This window comes from Phytophthora sojae (genome assembly GCF_000149755.1).
Source record: "Phytophthora sojae unplaced genomic scaffold PHYSOscaffold_4, whole genome shotgun sequence".
In the NCBI taxonomy this organism is placed as follows: domain Eukaryota; phylum Oomycota; class Peronosporomycetes; order Peronosporales; family Peronosporaceae; genus Phytophthora; species Phytophthora sojae.
Window position 1 is genome coordinate 5,988,326 of NW_009258118.1, and position 13,296 is coordinate 6,001,621.

Consider the following 13,296-nt stretch of genomic DNA (forward strand, 5'->3'; position numbering starts at 1 on the left):
AGCGCACAAGTTCAAATGAAGCCTATGTACTCAAAAGTCCGAGTACATTACTCATTACTCAGAATTATGCGAAATGTACTCAAAAGTATGGACGACCCTCTCGTACCAGTCAGCTTTTGACAGCTAAACGAGCCTCAAGATAAATCACTAAACTCCATCTGAGTCTGCAACCATGTTAGCCAGATTCACGATACACGAACAAACAGTTTGCAAATGCTAGTGTTAGCAATGCAGTTAGCGTTTGTGCGTACTATAATTGAACTCGATCTCTGTAAGATACTCACAGTAAAAAACAGCGACTCATTTTCAGTGAATGTTTCTTCTTTTTTCCAGACTCCTATTTCTTCTTGCACGAAATCGGTGACGGGGTATCAGTAAGTTATTCCCGTAAGTTATTGCAAATTATTTTTACGGATTTTGGAATTACTACCAAATGACGCCGCCGGTCAACAGGTCCATCGCAGCCACGATCACGTCATGATTGAATTTGGCAACTCTACATATGAGCATGAAGTCAAGCTTTGCGACTCATGTGGATAATGCCAAAATTTTAATAATTGCCATTCTCCAGGACATCCGGCTGCTGCTCAGGTCCTGTAAGTAGTGTACTCCGCAACTATTAACTCGCTGTACTTAAGTAAGTGCTGTTAGCAAACGCGTTTGTATGTTTGCGCTCTGTCACTAGCATTCAAATAAATCGCTCCTTAGTTAACTGTAAGCGAGTTTGTACTGGTTGTCGAATCCATATTCCACGTATAGGCACCATCGTTATTATTGCTGTAGAGAGGAAGAACTTAACATATCAGGCAAGTGCAACGGGTACCCGAAGTTGACGAAAATAGTACTAAATAGTAATATTTCTTAATTATACCAGCTATATCATGCTCATACGCTCCACAAGTCCTTTTCACTCTGTATTGATTTCGACGTAGTTATTAATGCTACTTACCGAATTTGTTTTGTAGAGGGATACACCCTACCGGAGCTAAAATACCAGACGCCCGATTTGCTCAAAAAACGAATCGGCACCAGACGCCCAGATGTATTTATCAAAATTACTAAACTGAGCACTCTACCTCAAGTCTCTCAGGGCCGAATCTCACCAATGCGGCTGCCGACACAGCCCAACTTATTAGCTTGTTCGCCGCCACCACCCCAACTTGAGATCGAAGTTCAGTAGAGCAAGCTTTGCGTTTGTTCCTGCCGCCGACAGAAGCACCCCCACCACCACTCTTCCCCCTTGATACTTTTCTGTAGGTAGACCCGGAAAGAACGTATCTTCAGCGAAACAAACATTGCAGTGTAGTCTCAGGTGCTCGACCATAGCCTTCTTCATTGCAGCAGTGTAAAATGGTAGGGCCCGCGTCGTTTTCCACCTGCCTTGACCTCCAGACAGGCGAGGGTGACTTGGTGGCGCCCGCGCCTTTGCAGAAACGATCGCGCGCTGAGCGGCCGAGAGTGCAAAAATTTCTGGCTTGAAACTGGTGTATCCCTCAACAAGTCAAGCCCTGTCAATCTGAAGACACTATTGTGATTGGCTAATACTATCCTGTATCCCATACGTGGGTGTATCCCTCTACAAAACAAATTCGGTAATTGCAACAATTATGGTAACAATAAACTTTAAATGCAATTATCTTACTAAAAGTATATATATTAATTTTACAATTATTTTAATTTACATTCAATTATTCAATAATTGAATGTAGATTATTCCTTCTATGAAATTTCATTTTGTTTCGATGCGGATTTACCAGTCAGCTAAATTCTGTATTGGACATGCCGAGCATCAAAACACATCCATAACCTTCATGCGAAGCACGTGCAAGACTTCTCGAAATTATATTTTAATAAGGTACCCAGAAGGACGTCGGAGCAATACTCCGGTATCCGTCTTGCATTGACGAACGAAGAATCTCTCGCCAACATACAGAATGCCGTCCCCTCTCACTCTCGAAGACGCGGGGCGGGCTCGTGCATGCTCCAGATCAGGATTTTATGGGGAACGTTGCTACCACAAGCAAATTTCGTAAAAGGAACGTGTTTGTGATCTGTTTGTGACTCGAGTTAAACTGTCGTCGTGGGCAGTTGACTATTAGAGGTGCAGCCGATAAGATCCACAACCTTCACAAACGCCACAAACAGCCACAAACACAATTAAGCGTCGAATAAAAGTTTGCTAGTGTGGCTCAACTCGTTTCCGCCTCACTGCAAGCCAAACTCTGTAGCGGATTTTGCACGCCAATAGCTGCAGCCTAGCGCAGTCACGTACAGCGCAAGGTTGCAGCGACTTAATCCTCACACCCGACCTGGTTAGAAGGGCGTTCTCCCTTCAGCTTCGGGATCGAGCCCAGCCTGGAGCTTCGGTTCGGCGTACTAGTCTTTCACCGTGACGTTTCCGAGGCCACTACCGTGCTTCAGTGCGACTCGAGCTCGAGTTCCAGCACGGGCTCAACCGCTCAGACGTCGCGACAAACACGACTGCTGCACTAATATTTTTTTGTTTTGTTTTGGTGCACCGCATGCTACAAAGGTTCAAAGGAAAATGCCATACATTTACCCAACGTATGTGCCAAGCACGTCACAAATGCTTGTGGCAGCAATGCCGGGATTTATTCGCGGTCCAACCGGTCAACTTCGCATTTCGATGCCGCGGCTCTGCACACAAATTGACAACACCTCCCGCCGCCGCCGCAAGGTGATCGTTGCAGCGAGCCTCTACAACCTCCTACAGCCGTGCTTCAAGCAGGGTTCTTGGTGCTCTGAGCGCCAACTCCATTGCCAGCATTGCTCGAGGTGTGTCTGCACAAAAGTATCTTCATGGTCTCAGATCCTCATGGCTGCGGATCTACCATCTGCGCTCGCCTCGTTTGCAGTGCCAATCCATCAAGACTTCAAGGCCTGAAATCTGCAACCCGCGTGACGAGCTCGAGTCCGCTGCTGCAGAAAAGCCGGCGAGGCGCGGAGCCCATGGACCTCCACGTAGCTGAGCCCGACACTATCTTGTGCACGACCCAATCCCGCCAGCACCACCTCGGGAAGTTGTCGAGCCTTGCAGCCCGAGTCGGAAGCCGCGGTCCCGCCCAGCTGGGGGAGTCGGCGCTGCTTGCCAGCCTTTGGTCGCCGCGCCACACTCGAGTCTGCCGAGCACCGCGCAAGCCCCCGCCCCAGAGGCCGAAGACGCCATGAGCTGCATGTCGGCCGAACGCGGATTCCCGACCAAGCGCCGCTTCCCGCTGCGCGCCATCGAGCGCTTCGGCATCGCCGAGCCGGACGTGTCGGTCAAGTGCTGCCACGCCATCGCCATCAGCGGCGACATGGACCAACTGGTGCGCTTCCTGCCGACGGCCGTCATGCGCACGTTCAACCGGCACCCACGACTGCGCGCGCTGGTGGTCAAGAGCGAGGAGTTCACGGCCGAGGTGCAGCCGCAGATCAAGCTGGACGACGTGGCGGCCAAGAAGCTGCTGCGCGTGCGCGAGATCTCCGACTCGGACGAGGACGTTTCCGCCTGGAAGAACTGGAACCAGTTCGTGCAGAGCGAGACCCACGTGCCGTTCGACCGCTTCACGCAGTTCATGTTCTACCTCACCGTGTGGGTCAACCGCGCGGAGGGCAAGGCGCGCTTCTTCCTCTTCTCGGACCACATCATGTCGGACGGCGACTCGGGCATGATCTTCGTCAACGACACGCTCGAGGACGTGGCGCTGCTGTCCATCGAGGCCGTCAAGCCCGTCAAGGAGCTGCCGCTGCGGCCGTCGCTCTATGACATGTGGTTCACGAGCCCCTGGTGGCTCAAGCCCGTGGCCAAGACCGTGGTCGCCTTGGTCGGCGGCTCGGCCTTCGTCAACTTCATGAAGGTCTTCAAGCCCGTGCTCACCCCGCGCGCGGACCAGCAGGACTTCGGCATCCCGTTCAAGCAGAACAGCACCACGCTGCTGAGCCAGGCCGGCAGCCCCACCAACATGCGTGACACGCTGCGCAAGTGCAAGGAGGAGGGCGTCACGCTCGGCGGCGCGCTCATCCCGATGCTGGTGCTGGCCTTCTACCACGCCAGCAAGGTCGACAAGAAGCTCAACGGCACGGAGGAGACCGACGGCCCGTTCCGCTTCGTGGCCGACATTTGCTACAACATGCGCCAGCGCGTGCCGGAGCCCGCCGAGGAGCGCCAGGTGGGGCTCTACGTGACCAACACGCCGCTCCAGTGGCTGGCCGCCGAGGGCGTCAACATGAAGACCGAGAAGTTCTGGGACCTCGCGCGCACGTCCAAGCAACAGATGGCGGAGCAGGGCGACAAGCTCCTGGAGATGGCGCTGCCGTGCTTCCTCATGGACCGCAAGCTCATCAAGCCCAAGGTCGGCGACCTGCTGGGCGACTTTAAGATCCCGAGCTCGTGCACGGGCGACGCGACTATCTCCAACCTCGGCCGCTACATCTACAAGACCAAGCACATCCTGGGCGCCAACGGCCAGCTCACCGTGGACGACATGTTCGCCTTCTGCGCCATCCCGTTCGTGGCCACGTCGTCCACGATCTGGCTGTCCACGGTCAACGCCTTCAACTACTCGCTGGCCCACAAGGTCGACGAGCAGGTCGGCAACGCGCTCTTCAACGCCTACGTCAAGATCTGCGAGAACGCCAGCAACATCCAGAAGGACGAGACGATGGAGGAAGTGCTCAAGCGCCTCGGACTGGAGGCCTAGATAGATTGTCCATAGTATTAACCACCCCATGCCCATGAAAACGAAGCTCCTTCCTAGTAAAGCCCCAATGCCTCCTTCAACTCCCTCTCCGACGACATCGATCGGCACCGCACTGACTCAGTGCCATTGAGACACGTACGGTGATCACAAGCGCAAATCTGCTCGGCAAAGTAAGCAAGCACATCTGCTTGAAGCAATCATCGGATCTTGTTGGCATTGATACCATATGGCAACAAGGACAGAGAGCTGAAAAGCTGGAAGCAGCGTATCTGCATTAAATGTCGAGCTCTCGCTTTCCCTTCATTACGTCAACTAGCGTTGTGGAGAATGGCGCTCGTGATCTCGCGTCCTTTTCGATTGCCGACTAGGGTAGAGCTCACCACTTTCTTCTCCAATACGTCAACATACTGTTTCAGGTCGCGCACTTGTCGCTCCAGCGCCTTCTTCTCTGTCGTCTGCTGCCGGATGTACGCGAGGTATTTCTTGAGGTGGGCTTGCTGCGTTCGGGACGTCTGCTGGTAGCTCTGCGCCATCGACTGCTTCCGGTCAAGGAGCTGTCCGAGTCGCGCCTCCAGCTTTGCAATCAGCTGCTGGCAGTGCAGCAGCTGCAGGTCCTTCCCCTTGAGTTGAGCGCGTAGGGATGTCAGCGGAAGCTTGCGGAGTTGGCTCGCACGCTTCTTCGCTGCTGGTCGGAAGTCGCTCCGCGCCTCATCGCGGTGTTCATCGCCGTCGCTATCAGTTTCGTCGCTGGCGCTGGCCTCGTCCGATATAACACGCAGTAAGCTTACGACTTGGCCTTCCCTTGCTTCAACCTGGTTGCCAACACAACTACCAGCTCGAGATCGGACGCGGCCATTTGCAGTGGCATCTCGCTGTCTTCTCCGCAGCGTCTCGAGCTCTTTCTGTTGCTGGACGACAATTGCCTGCAAACTCTGGGCTTGGCTCGCTTGCTCCAGCTCCCGTTCCACCGCACAGCTTTTCTCTTCGACTTCAACGTCCGGCCTATCCAACGCTTCAACTTCACTCCGAGCCGACGTGCTCTGAGGCTGATCCGCCTCGCGTCGCTTGCAGCCACGCGCCATCGCCTCGTTCAGCCGCACCAGCTCCTGCATCTGCTGGAACATGGCGACGCACTGGTCGTGGTCCTGCCGCGCCCGGAGCTCACTCGCCTCTCGCAGTCTCGCCAGCTCCTTCCGAAGAGCACAGCACGACTCGCACTGCGATAATCAGTCAATGCACCGTCAACCAACATGCACTACTGTACATGCACAATACTGGCAATCCACGGCAATGCTCACCTCGCGCTTCATCCTATCTGTTCGTCTCCACACTAACTTGTGCGCACGAACCGACACAAGAGCCGTTACATGTAGCCATCTTGCGTCCGTCAGATGGCTACACGAGCTCAACATTCCCCGTCATTTGCGATCGCCACCTGTTTCTTATCCAGGACTCGCGCCTCTACCCCCCGCGTACTTGTATTAATACGATCGGTCTACTTCATCCGCTCGCCACTCGGCCCGCAGCGCACGCGCAGTCCGCGTTCCTCGCCCTCGTTGTCCCGCACATCCGTCTCCGTCCGCCAGTGCGCCCGCCACCCTTCACCGCGCCCTGTAGCGCCCACCCGACCGCCGCCAAGTAGCGGTACCCGTTTTGTGGTACAATTATGCGCAGCACCATGATGCGTCGCCGCGAGAGCAACCTGACGCTGGACGAGGAGGACGACGTGGCCGTCCAGATCGAGCGCATCGAGCAGCCCTGGATGGCGCTCGAGCTGTTCAAGACGCTGTGGCAGAACGCCACGCAGCACGTGAGCTCCAGCTGCACCTTCACGCGGTTCAAGCTGCGAGCTTCAGTTGCTACAAAGGACAAGGAGCAGGAAACAGGAGCTGCAACGCAGAGCAGCAGCAACAATAAGAACGCAGAAGTTGCGGGAGCGGGGGCGACGGAGAGCTTCCAGGAGCAGTTTGCCAAGAGTTTGGGGAAGGATCTGGTCGTCTTCCCCCAACAGAAATCAGGACAGAAGGGCCCCTTCGTGGTGCTGGCCTATGCCAGTGTCGCGGACAACTACGGGCTCAAGACGGTGCTGCTGGTCAGGATGGAGCAGCTCCATGACTCGGAGCAGATCGGCATCACGGTGAAAAATACAGACCCCGTGCACCGCACCAGGATGGCGGCGTTCTTAGGCATTTTGCAGCAGCGCATCCAGCCGGGCAGTGCACCGAAGCGGCCGCACCCGAGGATGGCGGATACGAGCAAGCTGTTCCTGGAGGAGAGCGACCATGAAGGAGCCACAGACTCGGACACGTCGTCCGTGGCTCCGTCGACGCCGCCGCTTAGGTCCTCGTCCTCGGCTTCAGTTGAGACTCCACCGAGGCGAAAGATATCTATGCAGGCGTCGGCTCCAGTAGCGAGGCCTCTTACGGTGCCCCGGCCAGTAGAACGTGGCAGATCACACACGATTCGGTACCGTACAGATCGGGACATCGCGTTTGAAGGCTACCTGAGCAAGAAGAGCGACGTGCTCATGAGCTGGAAGGCGACGTACTGTGTATTGGAGGAGGACACGCTCGCATTTTACGAGACGCGAGAGGATTTCATCTCGAATACGAAACTGATTGGGCGGATTCAACTACAGGGGATTGAGCACGAAGACATGGGCAAGCCCAACGGCTTCCGCGTGATAGCGGAAGGTAACCACATCAACCACCTGAGCTCGCGGACAGCCTTTGAGAAGGAGCAGTGGAAACGCGCTATCAGCGTAAGTGCTGCTTTGATGTATTGATAACTTGTTGTGGCTGACTCGCTTTGTGTGTATACGCTGCGTGACAGATCGCCATTTCTAAGGCGCCAGAGGTGACGCGCCCGTACGTAGCGTTCGCATCGCAGCCGCTGGAGCCACACAAGTTTTACCGGCTGCTTGGTGCACTCTTGCGCCAGGAGATTGGTGATTTCCCATTACTCTTCCGGAGTATGCACCCGGATGTCGTCGTGACATCCAACTTCCCACCAATTGTGCCGTTCTGGGGCCAGTATCGCCGATACGACGGAGTTCTGCTATTTATTTCGACGCTTCTGGACTCGGTCACGGTGGATAATTTCTCGCTTCTGGAAGTGATTGAGCTCGTACGTGGAGACGCCGATTGCGTCGACGAAACTGGTGCCCACCATGATGGCCTTACGTCCTCTCCGATTCCAGTGGACTCGTACGTTCTGTCACCTAAGACGGTCGAAGCGCCCAAGTCGACTCCTGGAAGCGCATCAACACCGTCGTCGCAATGGACAAGACGGCTTGTGGTCACTGGGAAAGAGACGTACAACTTGCTTGACACAGACAACCGGCGGGTCACGCAGCTATTTGTACACGAATTGTGGCTGGATCACAAAGACCGTCTAGTACGCTGGCATTTAAACGGTGACGCGGTTGCTCTCTCGGTCGCATTCGATGACGCACCACGCGGGGAGAATATCCGACTGGTTCTGCCCGGCGAAACCTCTGCTATCTCGCACTCGATTCCCCCGGGAACATTTTACGTGCAGATTTTACAAGCTCAGCAGCTTCACGCATCCGACAGTGGGGGTGAAAATGGTTCAAAGGGAAGTGCTCAGCACTCATCCTCCAGTTCAGCCCCCAAGAAGGGGTACCCAGTCTACGCGCGCTGCATTCTGGAGGAGGGCAATCACATGGAACAAACGTTGCGTGGATTAAACCTGAAAGAAGGTGAAAATAAGCCGGACGAGCTCGCGAATTCGTCGATAGGAGGCTCTCACAAAGAGAACCGCCGCCCTTCTAAGGGAACCCGATTTTTCCGTGGGTTAAAACGTGCTGCCGGGATATCAGGAGAACGAGCTGTGGCGAAAGTTGGCGATCCGAGTGGGTGTGTGACGAATATCTGTAAGTGTATGCCGGTGACAACTCCCGATGGCCATCACAAAGTTGGCACGCTCAATCCCGACTGGTCCAGTAACCTTCGTCTCGAGTTTCCTGGCTGCGCACGAGGTTTTACGTATTTTCTGAAGGTTGAGGTGTTCCAGAGTCGCTTCATGCTACCCGACGAGCTACTGGGTGTATGCAAAATTAACGTCACGCCTCATCTTTCGCTCGTGAATGGATCCGCCGATGCAAAGGCCAACGGGGCTCTTCCTCGCTGGCACAATCTGTGCGATCAGTACAACGACTGCAAGGAATCGTGGGCACCCCCGACAGTATTTCGCGGTCGGATCCAGCTTGGCATTATTTTCGCTCCGTCCGTGACGTCTGTGGAGAACTTTCCCCAATCTCAGGGGCTCCGGCGCATGGCAAGTGATGGCAGGTTAGTGGAATCAAGACGAGGGTCTGGCGACGAGGCGTTGCTGCAAAGTTCGTCCAGCTACAACCTCCGCGAAATCATCCGCTCCGACAAACGAGCCTCCACTGGAGCGTTTAACATTCCGATTGGAGGGGAAGGGCGTTATATTTCACGTGAAATTCGGAGTCGAACGAATTCATCAGGAAAGGGGATCGTCAAAACGGGAAATGTATCGGTGGACAGCGAAGACAAGCGAGAGTTGGCACGGTTAACTCGCGATAACCACACTTTTACGGGGAAGACGACAAAGTTTGATGTCCCGAAGAAGTACCAGTTGATTAAGGTGGTGGGCGCTGGGACCTACGGCGAAGTGGTCGCTGCTAGTGACATTGAGTCAGGCACGACTGTCGCTATCAAGAAAGTTACCAATGCTTTTCAAGATTTACCCGATACCAAGCGCATTCTTCGTGAGCTGTGTCTGCTTGGGCAGCTGAACCATCCGAACTTGATTACACTGTACGACGTGCCTCGTCCAGAGCGGTTGTCGTACTTGGAAGACATCTATCTAGTGACGGATCTCATGGAGACCGACTTGCACCGCGTGATTCACTCGACGCAGACGCTGACGGACGAGCACGTTGCGCACTTCATGCGGCAGATTCTGCGAGCTTTGGCCTATTTACACTCGGCAAATGTCCTTCATCGAGACTTGAAGCCATCGAATATCCTGGTGACGAGCACGTGCGAGGCCAAGATTTGCGACCTCGGACTTGCTCGATACGTGGATTATTCCAAGGCAAAAAAGGTAAAGGGAGCTTCCCAGGAAGACACTTTTGTGGAGTTGACTGAGTATGTGGTGACTCGATGGTACCGTGCGCCTGAAATTCTACTGGACGGCTGTCGATACGACAAACCTTCGGATTTGTGGTCCGCTGGCTGTATCTTGGGAGAGTTGCTAGGCCGCAAACCTCTTTTCCCCGGCTCCAGCACAACCAACCAGCTTAACAAGATCTTCAACGTTCTTGGCACCCCAGATCTCTCGTATATCGCCAACATTCACAAAGAGGCCGCACAAAAGTGGGTGCACCGACAGCGACGGAGGTCCAAGATCCCGTTTGAAGAGCTGTACCCGAACGCGAACCAGCAGGCGCTGGATCTGCTGGAGAAGCTGCTAGTTTACGATCCGAAGAAGCGCATCACTGCCGCTGAAGCTCTTCATCACCCGTACCTGCGAGAAGCGTTCCGATCTGTGATGACCGACAACGTGGAAGGGGATGAAACTTTCTTTTACGATGAAGCAGAGCAGGGCGAAGACACGTTTAAGGGGAAAATCGACGACTCGAACGAGTACGTCCCCGAATCCAAGCTCGCGATGCAAGAGGCCGTGTTCGAGCAGGTTTGTAAGTTTCACCCGGAGGCGAGGGAGTACGAGGAGTGGCTGAAGAAGCACGACGAGAAGTACTGTGTAGACCCGGCAACCGGCAAATTGGTGCCCCTCAAGACTTGATTGAAACTATGACTCCTGAACTGCGAAGATAAAGGACTGAATGCCACTCGTAAAGATTGAAACGGACCGCAGTGGGGGCACTGCTCACGTTGCTAGAACACGGATTGTTTTTCGTTAAATGCAGATCGCGACTGCGTATACGAAGATGACGGTAAGTGCTTTCTACTGTCTAGCATGGCTGCTGTCGACCCTGACATGGTGCACATGTTTGTTTGTTGTAGTGGTAGCTTGATCGCCGTCGTCCAAGCCTCGCAGCTGGATACTAAACCGAAAGCCATCACACGGTGTTGTCCGAGTGAGGGGCTGAAAGCAACAAGCGCAGCGCGTCTTCCAGGGAAATGCTCGGGTTCCCACTCAGCAGACGCTTGGGCAGGTTGGTCGCCGCCAGAATGTCGTGGAGTCGGCCCTTGGCGTTGGCGATAGCGAAGCGAACCTTGCGCACCGCCAGCTTCTCCTGCGTGTCCGACAATACTTGGATCGTAGTTGCGTCCAGGTCGTTCATGTGGTACGCGTCCAGCACCACGCCGTGCGTCGTGATGCCCTTCTTCAGGAGTCGAGCCATCTCGCGTTCGATGGCTTTGGCTACGCGCTCGCAGTTGGCGAAGTACAGCGAACTCTCCACACGAACGACAACAATCCCGTCCAGGTGACAAGCATTTGGAAAGAGGTCCCGGTCCACGAGGCTGCCGTTATCCAGCTGGCCGAGAATCACGACCGGAGAGCGCTTGGTCTTGATCATGAGCGCCAGCACGGAGCAGACGATGGAGGCGATGAGGCCCTCGAGCACGCCCAGGCCGAGCGTGAGCACGAAGGAGGCGGCCCAGACGAAGAACTCGTCGCGCTTGACGCGGAAGAGCCACTTGGCCTCCTTGAACTCGACGAGCGTGTAGCCTGCGACGATGATGATGGAGGCGAGCGTGGCCCGCGGCAGGTAGTAGAGCGTGCCCGTGAGCGTGTAGAGCGCGATGATGACGATGAGCGTGGTGACGATGGAGGCGAGCTGTGTGTGCGCGTTCTGCATGTTGACGGCTGTGCGCGACATGCCGCCGGTGGGGGGCATGGCCTGGAAGATGCCGCAGACGACGCTGGCGACGCCGATGCCCGTGAGCTCCTGCTCGGTGTTGATGTCCTCCCCCCTCTGGATGGCGAGGCGCTTGGCCATGGCGATGCTGGAGAGGAAGACGACGAGCGAGACGGTGAGCGCGTTGACGAGGATGGTGCCGAAGCGGCCGCCGTCGATGAGGTCGTCGTCGAAGCCGTACCAGGGCAGGACGGGGGCGGGGAATCCGCCGGGCACGGTGCCGGTGAGCTTGAGCGCCTTGGGTCCGAGGAGGTATCCCACGATGCCGCCGAAGATGCAGACGACGAGGGGTCCGAGGTCGCAGAGGGTGCGCGCGAAGAAGATGGCGATCAGTACGGGCTTGGACTTGGGCGTGGAGTCGTCGATGGACTTGCGGTTGAGCGACTTGGCCTGGTTCTCGTCTGCTTGAGCGCGGGCCGAAGCGAGGCCGACGTACTGCTCGTCCGTGATGGAGAATCCGTGACTGTCAGCGAAGTTGCCGCTAGCAGGAATCTGCTGTGTATTGGCGGAGTTGGTTTTGGCCGGGTCGTCGAAGAGCTGCGAGAGCACAGGCGAGGGGAAGAAGCGCTTCTTGATGAGCTTGACGCCGATGAGGTAGGCGATGGAGATGAGCCCCACGGCCAGCGCGTTCTTGTTGGAGTGGCCGATGTTCTTGAAGTTCTGGTAGAGCGTCTGCACGGGGTAGTCCTGCGAGTCGAACTTGACGCCAAGCACGTTCTGGAACTGCGAGAGCATGATGAGCAGTCCGCCGGCCGAGATGAATCCGCCCATGACGGGTCGGGAGAAGAAGTCGGCGACCTGGCTGAGGTTGAGCACGCGCACGAGCAGCAGGATGACGCCGCTGAGGAAGGCGATCATGATGCCGGTGGCGACGCGCTCCTTCTCGTCCTCGATGGGCTCGAGGATGGATCCGGTGAGCAGCGCGACCTCAGAGCCGCTGGCGACGGAGAGCACGGTGCTGGAGCCGAAGAGCGCGTAGATGAGCGGCGCCGTGGCGGCCGTGTAGAGTCCGTGGTGCGCGGGCACGTGCATGATGGTGGAGAGCGAGACCTCTTGCGGGATGAGCATCATGGCGACGGTGATGCCTGCGACGAGGTCGAACTTGAGGTCTTGTCCGAGTTTGTAGTTGCGCAGCCACTTGAGAATGGGGAGGTAGTGCTGGGCGAGCTCGAAGGGCGTTTTCTTGGGCGCGAGGAAGCGCTCGTTGGTGGGGCGCTGGTGGCCCCCGGCGAGGGAACGCAGTGCATTCATGATGTCGAGTTACTGCTGGTTGATCGACTGGAAGTACGGTGAAGTTGGCCACTTGCCAGTGAGGAGGCAAAAGTTGCAATGGCTAGTGGTTGGGAGTTTATCCGGGTGTAGGTCTCGACGATTGCCCTTTGGATACTTACAGGACGATTTTACACCCTGGAAGCGTATCTGTTGAAGAGGTAACTTGTGTGTAACATCGTTTCAGATGGCTACAGTCGGCGTTGACCACTGGGAAAGCAGCACTTGTGGTACGTGACGTGGTCTCCCCGCCTTGGTCAAGTTGTTGGTTGCAGCTCCGACCAATAGATGGAGATGAAACTCTCGTGTCGAATTTGGAGACTCCTGCAACACTCTGTCTTCTGGACACCCGAACGCCTGCCTTGAGTTCTGTGGCAAGTGAGCGTTAGTTCATTCCAGTGCATCGTATTCCTGGTGGCATCTTGGTCAGATAAGGCATGACGCCAA

The 13,296-nt window shown here is 55.7% G+C and overlaps 4 protein-coding genes across 4 annotated transcripts; 2 read left to right on the forward strand and 2 right to left on the reverse strand.

The window, feature by feature from the left end:
- Window positions 1–3,185: 3,185 nt before the first annotated feature.
- Window positions 3,186–4,703, forward strand: PHYSODRAFT_249854 (hypothetical protein; the record flags this gene model as incomplete). Its single annotated transcript, XM_009529256.1, has 1 exon — window positions 3,186–4,703. One exon carries the CDS (start codon window positions 3,186–3,188, stop codon window positions 4,701–4,703), a length of 1,518 nt encoding a protein of 505 aa, XP_009527551.1.
- Window positions 4,704–5,011: 308 nt separating this feature from the next.
- Window positions 5,012–6,080, reverse strand: PHYSODRAFT_301139 (hypothetical protein; the record flags this gene model as incomplete). The annotated part of the gene is made up of 2 exons (XM_009529257.1): window positions 5,012–5,920; window positions 6,039–6,080. 2 exons carry the CDS (start codon window positions 6,078–6,080, stop codon window positions 5,012–5,014), a joined length of 951 nt encoding a protein of 316 aa, XP_009527552.1.
- Window positions 6,081–6,381: 301 nt separating this feature from the next.
- PHYSODRAFT_315255 (hypothetical protein) lies at window positions 6,382–10,499 on the forward strand (the record flags this gene model as incomplete). The annotated part of the gene is made up of 4 exons (XM_009529258.1): window positions 6,382–6,539; window positions 6,657–7,094; window positions 7,119–7,464; window positions 7,536–10,499. 4 exons carry the CDS (start codon window positions 6,382–6,384, stop codon window positions 10,497–10,499), a joined length of 3,906 nt encoding a protein of 1,301 aa, XP_009527553.1.
- A 277-nt stretch (window positions 10,500–10,776) lies between these two features.
- On the reverse strand, window positions 10,777–12,831 carry PHYSODRAFT_249833 (hypothetical protein; the record flags this gene model as incomplete). Its single annotated transcript, XM_009529259.1, has 1 exon — window positions 10,777–12,831. One exon carries the CDS (start codon window positions 12,829–12,831, stop codon window positions 10,777–10,779), a length of 2,055 nt encoding a protein of 684 aa, XP_009527554.1.
- Window positions 12,832–13,296: the final 465 nt, after the last annotated feature.